The sequence below is a fragment of the Vulpes vulpes genome, chromosome 3, assembly GCF_048418805.1.
Source record: "Vulpes vulpes isolate BD-2025 chromosome 3, VulVul3, whole genome shotgun sequence".
Classification (NCBI taxonomy): Eukaryota; Metazoa; Chordata; class Mammalia; order Carnivora; family Canidae; genus Vulpes; species Vulpes vulpes.
The window spans coordinates 6,573,086-6,587,633 of record NC_132782.1 but is presented as its reverse complement, the minus strand read 5'-3'; the positions used below and the strand labels follow the sequence as shown (position 1 = coordinate 6,587,633).

The window sequence follows — 14,548 nt, the reverse complement described above, 5'->3', positions numbered from 1 at the left end:
GGGAGCAATATGTACAAATTATCAAGGGAACACTAAGAGGGAGAAACTTATTCTGAATTTTTACTAGGAAATCTTTGAAAGTAAGAAAAAAACCTTTACTATTATTTCATGATCGCCAGGAATCCTTTCTTGAGCTATCATCTTTTCATATATTTGTAAGTTGATTGTTAAAATGAAGCTCTATATTTAAAACATCTTGGCATATAAGAGAAATGTCTTCTCTTACAGCTCATGGAGCTTTTCCATTTCTATAATCCTATTTGATGCATAGACAGCCTACAAGGTACAGGTAGGTCAGGGCTATTACTGAGTTGTAATGGAAAAAGCTGAAAAACAGAGGGATTAGGTGACAACCTCACGGTCCCACAGAGACTCAGTGAAGACTAACCACAAGAATGAGATATTCCCACTACTGGTTTGTGTGCTATTTTACCACCCTTTCTCTCCTACAAATAGAACACTCAAGCCAAATCCATGTTAAGCATCAACATGTCAGAAAAATACATTTATTTCTTTAACAAGACAACAGACTCCTGGTGGCAATAACAAGACATCAGATCAATTGTCTGAAAACCAATCCATCCATCGACATGACAAAGTGCATGTCTCAATTGGAACTGATATTTAGCCAATACTTATTGTAACAGTATCAGGCACTGTGCTAAGTACTACTATTTAATGCCATTTAATCTTTCCAAGGACTGTCTGTGGGAAGTCTATTATTAGGACATTTTACAGTTGAGGAAGCTAAAACTCCAAAGAGGTGAAGCAACTTGGTTACTTACACAGCAGCTAAGTGATGGAATCTGGAAGTGAACCCAGGTCATCTGACTTACAGAGTCACTTAAAACCCTTCTGCTGGCAGTAAACAGCAGCTCTGTCTCACGCATGAGCAATAAAAGACTTCTTTGATCTTTCCAACAGGGCTTAGGTCTCCTAGGAATATCTGCAGGTCTCTTCTCTTCACCTTTCCCTGAATTCACTCTCCCAATTATTAGTGGTTGGGAAGCCAGTGGGGATGGCAGAGTTAATACCTCCCGAAGAAGGAAATAGTAAAAACCCATGTGTTTAGCTGTTTAAGAAGCCATACCTAGTGCCATCCATGGTACTATTTGAAGACTAGATCTAGTTGTGATGTCAAACCAGGTGAACCTTGTGGTGTCTTACATGGCAAAATTGTTACCCAGCCTGTGACCATGTTGATACAGAATGCCTTGTCAGTATGATGGGCGGGCAGCTGACTGACCTAACATCCCACTGTGCTACAAAAGAAAATTACTGGACAGTTTAAAATGTGTAGATGAAAAAGGGACAAGGGAGCTAAGGGAAAGGGTATCAATTTAGAAAGAAGAAAGCTCTAAGTTTCCAAAGCAGTTCTTATTATCGCGTAATCTATGGCTGTGTTATGCACTCTTTTGTGGTGGTAGTAGTGATATTTATAGTGACCATTTTCACTTCACCAGTAAGAAATTCCATATCTATGAATGTCCTACTAGAATGAGTCAGTCCAGAAGTTATTTTATTCCAGGATGAGTAACTAAACATGTAGAGATCATAAAATTCACTTTTGTGGCACTCTCGTCCTATAAATGCAGGAAGAATCAGAATAGTAATTAAATATAATTTTTAGAGATTTTATTCATTTATTCATGAGAAACAAAGAGTGAGAGAGGCAGAGACATAAGAAGAGAGAGAAGCAGGCTCCGTGCTGGGAGCTTGATCCAGGACTCAATCGCAGGACCCTGGGATCTCAACCTAAGCCAAAGGCAGATGCTCAACCACTGAGCCACCTAGGTGGCCCAGTAATTAAATATTTTTGGTATTACATATCTTTTGTATAGTTTCCCTATAAAGAATAGTAACTCAGAAATGTGAAAAACAAAAATAACATTTAGTTGGGAAGTAAAAGAACTATTGAAAAAGAAAGCTGGATGAAATTTTAAAGATCTGAAGCAGATTTTTTTTAAACAAAGTGTTTCTATCTTGGAAAAGTGGTTAGTCAGTATTTTCTCCTTGAATAACAGAATACCACAGGCATGATGAGAGTGAATTTTTGAGTACTTATTTTTTAAGCCATCTTGTTGGCTAGATTAATGCCAAAAAAGTAAAAAGCCATAAGCACTTTAGGAGTTCTTTAACATGAACTACTACCTAATTAATCCACTTAGCTAACTTCAAAATTGCAATTTACTTTTATTTTTATAATTTCATGTCTAAATACTTCTAAGAAAAATATATTAAAGCTATGAGTCATCCTCCAAAATATGGTGTTTCAACCCTTAAAATAACATGGTTTTGACATGACAGGTTACTCTTCCTTGTATTACTTCATAGATCAATGACTTCATAAATTATATTGGATATTGCTATATCTTATTTTTATAAGTATTTTTCCCATATGATTCTATCTATAATGACTATAACAAAGTATGGTTGATGTTATGAAATCTGTGGTCATATTACATTTCTTTATTTGAGAGAATATTAATAAGTCTTCTATTTTTGTGGTTTGATACCTAAGCTAAAAGTTACAACATCTATTTTTCACCATGGATTTTTCACTTGGGATATCATCTAGCTCATCCTTCTAGCTTGTGGTTCTATTCTGTATCACAACAGGTTGTGATGTGCCATGTGGAGGATCACCATGATATAATTGAGGTGGCAATAAATATGTCACTTAAGATGTAGTTATAATTTCTCTTTAGAGGTCCTTAATTGGGGCAGTGAATGATCAGGCCATGATTTCCACTACTGTTGCACATGAGACCTCTTTAGATTGAATGAAATTGTTGTGGTTCTCCCACTGAGTTCACAGCCAGTCTCAATGGATCCATTCCAAAGCCTGACAATAGGAATCTAAATTCAGCATGTAAGAACATGTCCATGAAATAACACCTCAGGGATCCCAAATTATAGTTGTTCCATCTTGCATTATTCTCAAATTGCTGATATGGCAGACAGCCACACTATATTCCACAGGAATAAAAATACCTGTTTATAAATTAAAATGTTAGAGAACTCTTAGGTTCTGTTGTACGATGACCCAAAATTCATATGGAGAAAAATATGTATCTTAACGTGTATTTCCAATTTTTACAGAAGAAATGAAGTGCAAATTTAAATACACAGTGCTTTCAAATTAACAAATTTTTAGCTTAAAAATTAAGTTACATTTCACACACACAGCATACACATAAAGTATATTGATTTAGAGGTCTTAGAGAAATCCTTACTGCTTCTTCCTCTTTTATAGTTAAAGAGGGAATTTCAATTTCCTGGGTCATAAGTCCAGCGTTACATCTGCTATAATGTATGTGTGTGTGCATGCACACATGCATGAACATGCTGTTTCATTTTATGCTTTATTGTACTGATATCTGTATGATAAATAATGGTACAAAATTAGTAAAATGCAGAAATGATTTTCTGGTTGTTAAACACTGGTAGTTTTGTAGTATTCCTTTGTCCTACATTGTGTCTATTTAAATGGGAAGGTGCTAATACTGTTTAAAAGCTTAACAATCAGACTAATGCCAAAAATTCAAAATCTTTTTTCTATTGATGTCTTTGTGCTTTGAATTGTTTTTCAAACAGAGTGACTTATGCAGTGAACTATAAATCACTGAGATGATAAACCACTAAATCTTTAATCAAAAAAAGGAGTCTGCATCCTATTTTACTTTACAATATTATTTTGTAAAGCTCTATTATGAGAGTTAGAAAATTTACTTTTAAATACATAGGGAAAGTTGTAAGAAAGATTTTCAATAGTTGATTCTAATTTCCCTTCATAATGAGGAGGGAATATTTTTAAATAATGGTTTCAGGTTCTCTCAAGATGCTAGGCCTTAGTGTACTCTTCTTTAGATAATTGGGTAAAATAGTGAAGAATAGAAAGCTATTAACAGCAACCCCATTAATCTTAATACTGAAAAGGGAAAACAAGTAGAATAAATGCTGACATATTCTTTTTTTTTTTTTTAATAGCTATCAAAGTATGGTGTAAATTGGTGGATTGGACTTCGAGAAGAAAGAGCCAATGATGAATTTCGGTGTGGACCTAGATCAATTTGCATTTTATTTTGTTTGACAGGTTTTATTTGCAGAATGATTGGACTAGATCTTAGTGATCAATTTGTTAAATAGGCTTCAAACATTGTCTTTAACTTATAAATTTCCATTTTTCTAACTAAAGACCTGAGTATCTTTTTAATTTAATAAAAATTACCCCAGAACTCCAAGAATGGTGTTGGAGATTGAACATATGGGATAAAAGAAGACCCTAAAATTCCCTTAATTTACCTACAGCTGGAAAGATGGAGCACCCGTAATATACCAGAACTGGGACAAGAGAAGAGAAGGATCTATGAGTAATCAGAGCCAGAGATGTGGCTTCATTTCATCTATAACAGGTTATTATATTTATCCATTTTGGGGTTTATAATACAAACTGATCATTTTCAGAAGGCTAATGTCTCCTTTACATTGCATTAGTTCAGTGAGAAAGTTTTGTTTGGCTGGCTTGCTTTTTTTTTTTTTTTTTTTTTTCTGGCTTGCTTTTTTTAGTTGAATATGTTGAGTTTCATTAGTCTTAAGGATGGCCATTTCTATAGTTAGTTAATTCCATGCATTCATGTTCTTGAAAATGAATTACAACCACAGAAGTCATCCCTCAAGAACCAAAACAGCACCAGAAATAGACCCGATGAAACTGGTCAAAAATGTGCCTGACAAATAATACTCTCTAAAAAATTTCAATATGGGCCCATTTTTAAACTCTCTTCTTAATATTCAGTTTATAATTTATAATTTACTTCCACTTTCCCATTTTTTAAAGATTTTTAAAAATTTTTATTTATTCATGAGACACAGAGAGAGAGAGGTGGAGACATAGGCAGAGGGAGAAGCAGGCTTCCCGCAGGGAGCCCGATGCGGGACTTGATCCCAGGATCCCGGGATCACACCCGAGCCCAAGGCAGATCTCAACTGCTGAGCCACCCAGGCATCCCTTCACTTTTCCATGTAAGAAAAATTTTCATTGAATTCAGTATTTTTTTAAATACCTGGCATTAACTGCTTCTTGCCATAAAATATCAACGATCTCCAAACTGTTTGAGAAATACAGTTTACCCTTTAAGATGGGTTTTTAAAATTTAATTCAATTCATCAAATACAGTGTTATTTGGGTTGACTGTCCACTCATATCCATCCCACTCTTTATATCCTATAAAAGGTAATTATGTTCCTAATACTTAACAGATTCATAAGGAACCTATGCCCCAAATCAGAAGAAGGATAAACATAGAAAGCAATCCTTGGTGTGAGGGTATTTGCAGAGAAAGGAAAGGAAAAACCACGTTGTTAATCAGCTCTCTCTTGCCAGCAGGTGTCACAACAGCCTACAGAAAGGCTGTTTTGTGATTCTGGAAGACTAGCAGCTATTCTGCATTGAAAATAGCATTCTTAAAAAAAAAAAAAAAAAAAAAGGCATTCTAGCCCCTCCTTCAAAATGCCCACATTTTTTGGCTTATATCCCTCACACTAGAAAACTGAAACTGCCTTTGCAATTTACACGCATCCTTGCACTATTCTGGGATTTATAACTTGAATGCTAATGAAATGCATTCTATAACCTTTACTCTGAAAAATATAGCTCTTCTAAATTAAAATACATTTTCCAGGAGGCTAAGGACTTTGGGATATATCTTCCCGAGGGCATGTCTATGTGTGCCTGTTTTTTTAAGGGTCAGTTGTTGAAAGTGCTTCTTTCTTAGAAGTTACTGAGTTAATTTTTCAAGATTACATATTTTCTAAAAAATTATAAATTAGAAATGATCTATTGTTTTAGAATCTTTTTTCTCTTTATACCGAAGCTGAATATTTTAAAACAAAAATATGAGTCTACATTTTTTTGTTAACCAAACCAAATATTATAAGAACTTTAATCAGTTCTGTGATTTCAATTGTAGTATTTTAATTAGTTGGGGTTTGGGTTTTTTTTTTTTTCTAGTTTTATTTTTGTTTTTCTGCATTTGCAAAATTTCTACATTCTTGAATTAGAATTACTGATTTGGTACCCTGCCCAGTTTGCTCTGGTCACCAGAGAACTCTACAATTACCAGTTTAGTTCAATTTCTAGATTTAAAAAAAAACTATGATAAATCATTAGCAGTCATAAAAATGCGATAGAGAATACCTACAAAGAGTTTCCATTGTTTCAGGTCATTTCTAACCCATTTACTCCTCCAGGACTCTGGGCTAGTGAAGAGTGTTCAGTTTCTTTGCCTGGCATCTGTAAGCGAAAGAAGATTTGGGTCATAGAAAAAGAGAAAGATACCCCAAAACAACATGGAACATGTCCCAAAGGATGGTTATATTTTAACTATAAGGTAAACTCATTTTCAAAAAGCTGCCTTTGTTGCTGTTTTGTAGATGTTTATTTTAGAACAAAATCAAACGGTAGGTGTGGCTTTGAAAAACCAGAAGTTGTCCATTGGGACCAGGAATTTTATTGTCACTACTTTCAAGAGATTTCAGTTTTCAATGTATGGGCAAACCTCTTGGAATAAACAGCCTTGACATCACCCTTCATTTGTATACTCAGTTTTTGCTATTGACACAGTCATTCATTGTGCCGTGTGACTGTTTCATTAGGCGTGATGCATGCGAGCATGTGTAACTAGGCCCTGCCCTCAAATGAGCTGTCAACTGCAGAGGGTACAGACTCCATCTTCCCCTTCTTTTGTGTCTTCCCTGCCTGGAGCAGACATAGAGTTCTGCCCGCCTTGTGAATTGACCCACTAATAACATAACTCAGTCAATGTCATCTTGAGCCTCATAAAGCTGGTGCTTCTATGCAGAAATGAAAATTTTTTTAAATTGCCAGTGGGGATATTGTAAACCAGATTTATTATTTCTGATACTGCCTCCAATTAAGACCCTCCACTCTTTATGTTTCATAATGAAATAACTTTATAGGCCTTAGGTGGAAGTAATTAAAATGCATCCCAAATTATAAATGTTTCATTCTTTGATAATGGAAAAACCCAAACTGTGTCATAATTTAATATGTTCATATGAAATTGCTCTTTAATTGTGGACAGCCAGTTATCAATCTGTATGTTCAGTTATATTTGGCAGAGCCTTCTCTTTTTTGTGATCATCTCATTGTTAATTTGTTATATGAGGCCATTTGGATTTTTTACATGTATTTGTTGAGCACCTACTACATATATGGCATTGATTTTTTTAATTGTGGTAAAAAATTCACATAATATGGAATTTACCATCTTAACCATTTTTAAGTGCATAGTGCAATAGTGTTAAGTATATTCACATTGTTAGGAAATGAATCTGCGCATCTTTTTTATCTTATAAAACTGAAACCCTAAATCCAAAAAAAGAACAACCCCTTGTTTCCTCTCCCCCAACCCCTGGTAACCACCATTCTACTTTCTGTTTCTATTAATTTGACTACTTCAGATACTGCGGATAAGTGGAATCATACATTATTTGTCCTTTTGTGACTGTTTCATTTCACTAAGCAGATTGTCCCCCAAGTTTATCCATGTTAAAGCATGTGTCAGAATTTCCTTCCTTTTTGAGACTGAATAATATTCCATTATATGTATATACTGTATTTTGTTTTTCCACTCGCCCAGTGATGAACATTTGAGTTTCTTACACCTTGTGGCCAAGAGTTTTTGCTGGGTAATTATATATATATATATATATATATATATATATATATATATATATATATAATTTTATTGAGTTTTTTAAATGCACAGAACTGGTATCCCATCTTATATCTGAGAAGAGCAAGACTAGTCACATTGTGTGCTGTTCCTGAAACTTAATAGCAAATAAATGTCAGGTTGAGAATCAACCTCAGGTTTTCTGACCTTGAGTCTGGTAGTGTTTGTCTCTTTCCTGTAGTTGCCACTTCATATAAGAATTTAAGGATTACCAGACCAATTTAGCCCCATGACACAATCTAGTGGCACTGTGAGATATCTTCTAAAATATAGTGGTTTTCTAAGACTTTATATGGTATGGAGGTACATTTTTAATAGTTAATATTTTCTCTCTGATTCCTATTTCCCCATACTTTAAAATCTACCAGTTATACATTTCAATATAAAAAACATAGCAAGTATTTAGTAGAACACTGAGTATTACTAAGTCTTGAATTAAAACCTTTGACAATTAGTTCTTTTTAAAGCTATTCTACTGTGGAAAATATATTTAAAATAAAACATGCCATTTTAACCATTTTTAAGTATACAATTCAGTGGAATTAATTACATTCACAATGTTGTTCAGCCAACCCCTTTATTTCCAAAGCTTATCATCCCAAACAGAAACTCTGTAACTATTAAACAACGACCCACTATTCCCCATCCCTCCAGCCCATGGTGAATTATTTCCTGTCTCTGTGAATTTGCCTGTCTAGATAGTTCATATAAGTGGATTAACACAATATTTGTCCTTTTGTTTCTGGCTTATTTCACTCTGCATAATGTTTTCAAAGTTTATCCATATTACAGCATGTATCAGAACTTCATCCTTCTTATGACTGAATAATATTCCACACCACATTTTGTTTTTTCCATTCATCTGTTGATAGACTTGGGTTGTTTCCACTTTTTTGGTTATTGTAAATAAATCTGCAGTGAACATTGGCATACAGGTATCTTCTGGAGTTCCTGTTTTCCCTTCATTTGGGTATATATCTAAGAATGGAATTACTACATCATATACCAATTCTATGTTTAACTTTTTGAAGAACCAGTAAACTGTTTTTCACATGGCTGAACCATTTTACAAGCCTACCAGCAGTATATGCTAGCAATTTCTCCACATTTTTTATATTTTATTTATTTGAGAGAGAGAGTACAAACAGAGGGAGAGGCAGAGGAAGAAGCAGACTTCTCACTGAGCTGGGAGCCCAACACAGGGCTCGATCCTAGGACCCCAGGGTCACAACCTGAGCCAAAGGCAGATGCTTAACTGACTGAGCCACTCAGGCCCCCCTTCTCCACATCTTTAACAACATAGGTTATTATCTATATTTTTAATTATTTCCATCCTAGTGCCTGTCTAGTGTTATCTCATTCTGGTTTGATTTACATTTCCCTAATGGCTAATTTTCTCATGTGCTTATTGGCCATCTATAGACTATCTTTGGAATAATATTTATTCAAGTCCTTTGCCCAGTTTTATTTGGGTTATTTGTCTTTTTATTGTTGAGTTGCCGGAGTTCTTTATATATTCTAAATATTAAGCTCCTATCAGATACATGTTTTCTCTCATTCCATAGGTTGCCTTTTCTAATGTTCTTTGATGTATAAAAGTTTTAATTTTAATGAAATTCAATTTATCTCATTTTTCTTTTGTTATTCATGCTTTTGGTGCCGTATCTAAGAACAGGTAGCCAAACCAAGGACATAAAAATTTACTTCTTATGTTTCTTCTAAAAGGTTTAGAGTTTTAGCTCTTATATTAAAGTTTTGGTCTATTTCTTAGTTAATTTTTGTACTTTGCAACTATTAAAACAGGTGCATCCTGGAGTGCTCTGTATAGAACAGCCACAGAGAAATGCCTATGTTGTCTCAAAATCACACTTTTGATGCAGACAGTGAGTGACCCCAAGTATGAATACAACTGTTCTAGTTACTAATCATAATTGCTCTCATGTATAAAAGAGGATATTTTAAGGAAATTAACAGCATATCAAATCCTTGGTATTAGAGAAATAATTCTTAAAAATTTTCAATGGTTGCTTTTGATTTAGGCCTTAGCTATTACCCTCTCCCCAAACTTCTTTATCTGCACAACTTAACTCCAGTCCATGTTCAATCCTGTGTAAACATACTGACTGTGTGTGTATAGAGGCCTGGGAGCAGTGATGGTGGAGCGGATTCAGGGCAAGAGAGCAAATGAATGCCTCCTCTGAAATGAATAGAAAGGGGTATGAGTAAAGCACAAACACATACCCAAGGGGAGAAAAGTGTTCTGAAGCAGGACTGGAGCAGGATTAAAACATCCTGTGTAGTTCAAAAATTTTAAAAATCTTTATTGATAACTAGCAGCTAGATTAGTGGTTCACAGCCCTGATCAAATATTTAGAATCACCATGTGAGCTTTTTAAAAATGTCAAGATGCAGGAGACATCCTAAAGATTCTGATTTAATTGATCTGCATTAGATCTACATTCCAGTTGTTTTTTAAAAGGTCCCTCAGTTATTCTAATATGCAGCCAATATTTGCCCAGCAATGCAGCAGTTGCACAATTTAGTCTTTGAATCATTCAGAGGATTTGACTAATATATACAGCAGGCCACCTGAAAAAGATGATCTTTCACAGAGTGAGATTACAGGGGGTCTCCAAGTGTCCCCACCTATCACACCTTCCCTTGCATAGAAATGGTTAAAATCCCACCCTTGGAGTCTCACTCCTTTGCCTTGACTTTATTTTTTTAAGGGAAATATTTCTGAGATTTGCCTCATCTGTCATCTATACCTTGGAATAAGTGGGCTTATCAGATCAGTAGAAAAACTGGTAATAGAAGTATTGATAATGGAGAGGAGGAGAGCCCCGTGGGGATGGCTCCCCTGATTAACAAAGTTACAGAGGAAAACTGGGAGGTAGCCATGACAGACATTATTCACGTCACAGTTCTGAATGAGCAGCAGTACGTTATGTCCCACTAAATTTTGCTTCTTGTTTGTCAATTTCCTAGGGCTAATTTTTTTTTCTAAGAAGAAAATCCTATTTGGTTGACTAATTATCCACCTTTAAGAGTTTTAAAACTGAGATACCAGAAGTTAAGCATCTTTTCTAAATGTTTCATAAATTATTTCTTTTGCATTTGATGATATATGAGTCCTGACCTGGGACAACCCCTAGAAGAGTGAGTCATCTAAGATACCTGTCACAGCAGGGCTGGAGGCAGAAAAAATTCTAAGTGTGCATATAGTTATGTGTTATTAGGTTAACTCTTATGCTTTACTCACACATTTTTATACAAGGATCTCGACTGAGTGCTAATGGCTGCTTTGTACATCTAGTTTGGGATTAGCCAAAATTTGATTTCATGCACAACATAGTTTTTCCTTTAAAAAACACTCTCTTCTTTTCTAGAAAACAAAAAAAAAAGCATCCATATTATTAACACTTTATTCATTCATTCATTTAATGTTGGACATTGGTAATTTGATGGTGAGGAAAAACAAACATAATCCCTTCTGTTTGGTAGCTTTCAGACTAGAGAGGGAACAAACATTAGTCATCAATCAAGAGTATAACTACTTTATAACTGTGACATGTGTGATGAAAGGGAGATACACGGTTCTCTAAAAGCATATAATAGGAGAACCTGGATGAAGTGGAAAAAAAGACAGGAAGCACTAAAAGCAGGGGGTACAGGATGTGCTAAGGTCCTGTGGTGAGAGGGAATATGATCTATCAAAGAAACTAAAGGAAGCATGAAGAGTGTGAAAGTGAGATGTGTGAAAAGTGTAAAAAGAGTGTGGAAAGTGAGACGAAAAAGAGTTTCTGGTTTTTATCATAAGAACAATAGGAAACTCCTCAAGAGTTTTAACCAAAGAAGGATATGATCAGGACTGAGTTTTTAACAGAATCATTCATGCTACAATGGCAAAGACAGACTGGAGGAAGGCAAGGATGAGGAAGGTTTGAAGACTGGCTGGGAAGCTATTATAAAAGTCCAGGCAAGAGAGAAGTAGTTTGGGCCAAGGTAGTGAAGGCAGAGCCTGTGAGGTGGCAGGAATGGAAAGAATGGGGATCTCCACTCTGAGAAATGGGTCTAAATAGTCATTGAAAAGGGGATGGAGTGGGAAGGTGAGGAGACTCCCAGGTTTCAGGCTTATATAAATACATGGCTGACTTTCAACATCAGTAAGAACACTGGAAAAGAACCAAGTTTGGGGGAAAGGTCATAAATTCCATTTTCAAATTTTGAACCGGAAATGACTTTGAGACAAAAAAAGAATTTTTATACAAAACTTATTTGTAATACAGTAGGATATCCTTAATTCACACCAATAATAAGAGAGGCATTAAACTTGATCACATTTTGCAAATTAGTAAGTAAATAAACAATTTAAAATTAAGAGTGCTATACTTCATCTTACTGCTTTGCTTTAATTACTAATGACACCATTTTGAACTATACCAGTAAATATGTTTTTGGGGTTTTTTTTTAGAAACAATGAAGTTGTGGTAATGGGAAATAGTTAAGCTAGTAAACCTTGGCTGAGACAAATGTGGGGGAAGGGGGAGTACGAGTGTGTGATGGGAGGCATATGTGTGTGTTTTCTGGAAAGATTTATTGAGCTAACTAAACCAGTGAGGTTCATTGGTATTTACAAATGGTTCATTAGTGACTATCTGAACACAAGGTGAATTCACATTAAATGATAAGACTGCCTAATAATTAGTGTGTGCCACTCTTTGGAATTTGTAATTAGAGAAAAGAGACAAAATGAAAGGAAATAGATAAAAGAATAGTTGTTATAAAATTAAAATCCTTTAAAGCCAATTCTGTTTCTTTGTGAAGCAAACAAGTCAAAGAGGACCAGAAGAATTGAAAATGTACTTCCTCTCTTAATTGGTAAATCAACTTCAGGCTACATTAGGATTTCTGGTTTTGTTCTAAAAACAGTGGACAATCCCTACTTGTTATTTATTTAACTTACTTACTTACTTATACTTACTTCTTGAAAATCCCTAGTAGTTTTAAACTAAAGAGTGACATGACCAGGATTAAGTTCTAAAAAGAATTACCTGGGCACTAATTGACATCTGGCGCTGGATAATTCTTTGTTATGGGGGGATTGACCTATGCGCTATAGAATGTTTGGCAGCATCCTTGTACCCTACCCACCAACAGCAAAGCTCCCACCTTGAGCTGTGACAACCAAAAATGTTTCCAGACATTACTGAATACTCCCCTTTAGGACCGTTGGACTAAATCTAGAATGCCTGAGAATGTCAGAATGTCATTTGACAGCTATTTAGGAGTTACTTTTGGGGGCTTTTACTATGTTCCATAAATATTTACTGGGGACGTTCTTTGTTGTGATGTTCAAAGAAGAGCAACACTTAGCCTCTCTGCTTTTTAAGATGACCATGGGGAAGGGTTAGGTGACTGACAAATATAGAAATTAAAGGATGAGGAAAGATGTCATTCCAAAGGAGGATAGGGAAGGATGCTCTCTCAAGTGTAGGCTTCCACACTAGCTTAGAATTATCTTGTAACTGAGTTTTCTCAGAGGCAAAATCTTGAGATCTAACCTATCAATGACTAGGTTTCCCTGTGGTCATTGAGAAAAGTATTCCACATGGAACATCCTTTGCATACAGTCTCTCCTGACTTCTCCAGAACTTTGCCTTTCTTTTCTATCTCTCCCTCTCCTCTGACTCCACCTGGCCTTATTGATATGTTTAAATTTCACTGAGCTTTGGGGGGGGGGGGTCACGTCTAAACCCCACCTGACCTGTCCAGTCATTACTGTTCCATTTCTCACCGCATAATGACTAATCCTGCTATGCCACAGACATTATTTTCTCATGAGTAACAATCAGCTTTCACTGCCAAATTCCACAGCCTTCTTTTTGTGTTCCATTACTGGCCTTCCTCCCTTCTGTTTCTCCTTCTTAGGTTCCCTTGGTTCTCCCTTGCTTCTCTTCCAGTTGGGCTCATTTTTTTCTTTTCCGGCTTTTCCTCATTGACTTACAAACCACATAGCTAACTCAAGTAATCAGTGAATTTAAATACCTGATGTGGTTGGATTCCCCAGTATTCCTCTCTCACTTAAAGTGAGGAAGTGTATTTATAAATAAAATTGAACTAAACTATTAATTTGCTACCTACAGAATTTTTAACAATTAAATCTACCACTATACACTTTGCAATCAGGTGGGCTCCTTTTTAAAGAGAATATTATTTTTCACTGAGCAGAAGACATTGTTCTGATATCCTGCATAACAAAACACATCCTTGCTTCAGTTCCTGCCTGATACAAATGCATGCAAGATAATGACTTGCCCTAAGAGCTGGTCCTCTGTTTTACTTTCATACCTTTGGAGCAGCTCAGAGAAAAAATTAGCCATTTATGCTTCAGAAAATTATAAAGAATTCTAAAGGTTGATCCTCAGTGTCTTTGGGAGGTTTTTAATTCATTTTGAAAAATATGGAAATGAATGGTTTTTTTGGACATTTTTTTTAAAAGTGCCTTTTGATGAAAATCCCCAAAGACCCAAGTGATTGGAAGAACTGGACATCCGCTCAAGATTTCTGTGTTGAAGAAGGCGGGACGCTAGTTGCCATTGAAAATGAGGTGGAGCAAGGTAAAGTACTCAACATTTCAATCAGCCAAAAATAACCATTCTTATTCAAATATTTATTACAATGTTCCCCCCAAATACTAATATTTCTAAACCCACATTTTAAGTATTATATTGCTGATGACACATAAAATTTGTTTGACCTACAAGGTTTATATCATAACATCTGTA

The 14,548-nt window shown here is 35.3% G+C and overlaps 1 protein-coding gene across 2 annotated transcripts in view; it reads left to right on the top strand.

The window, feature by feature from the left end:
• Window positions 1-14,548, top strand: part of PLA2R1 (phospholipase A2 receptor 1) — a 113,634-nt gene that overhangs the window by 84,100 nt on the left and 14,986 nt on the right. For both annotated transcript variants that reach the window (XM_025994185.2, XM_025994186.2), the window contains exons 18-21: window positions 3,991-4,055; window positions 4,312-4,415; window positions 6,253-6,392; window positions 14,263-14,380. In XM_025994185.2, the coding sequence (XP_025849970.2) occupies window positions 3,991-4,055; window positions 4,312-4,415; window positions 6,253-6,392; window positions 14,263-14,380 (427 nt within the window). The remainder of the gene's footprint in view (window positions 1-3,990; window positions 4,056-4,311; window positions 4,416-6,252; window positions 6,393-14,262; window positions 14,381-14,548) is intronic.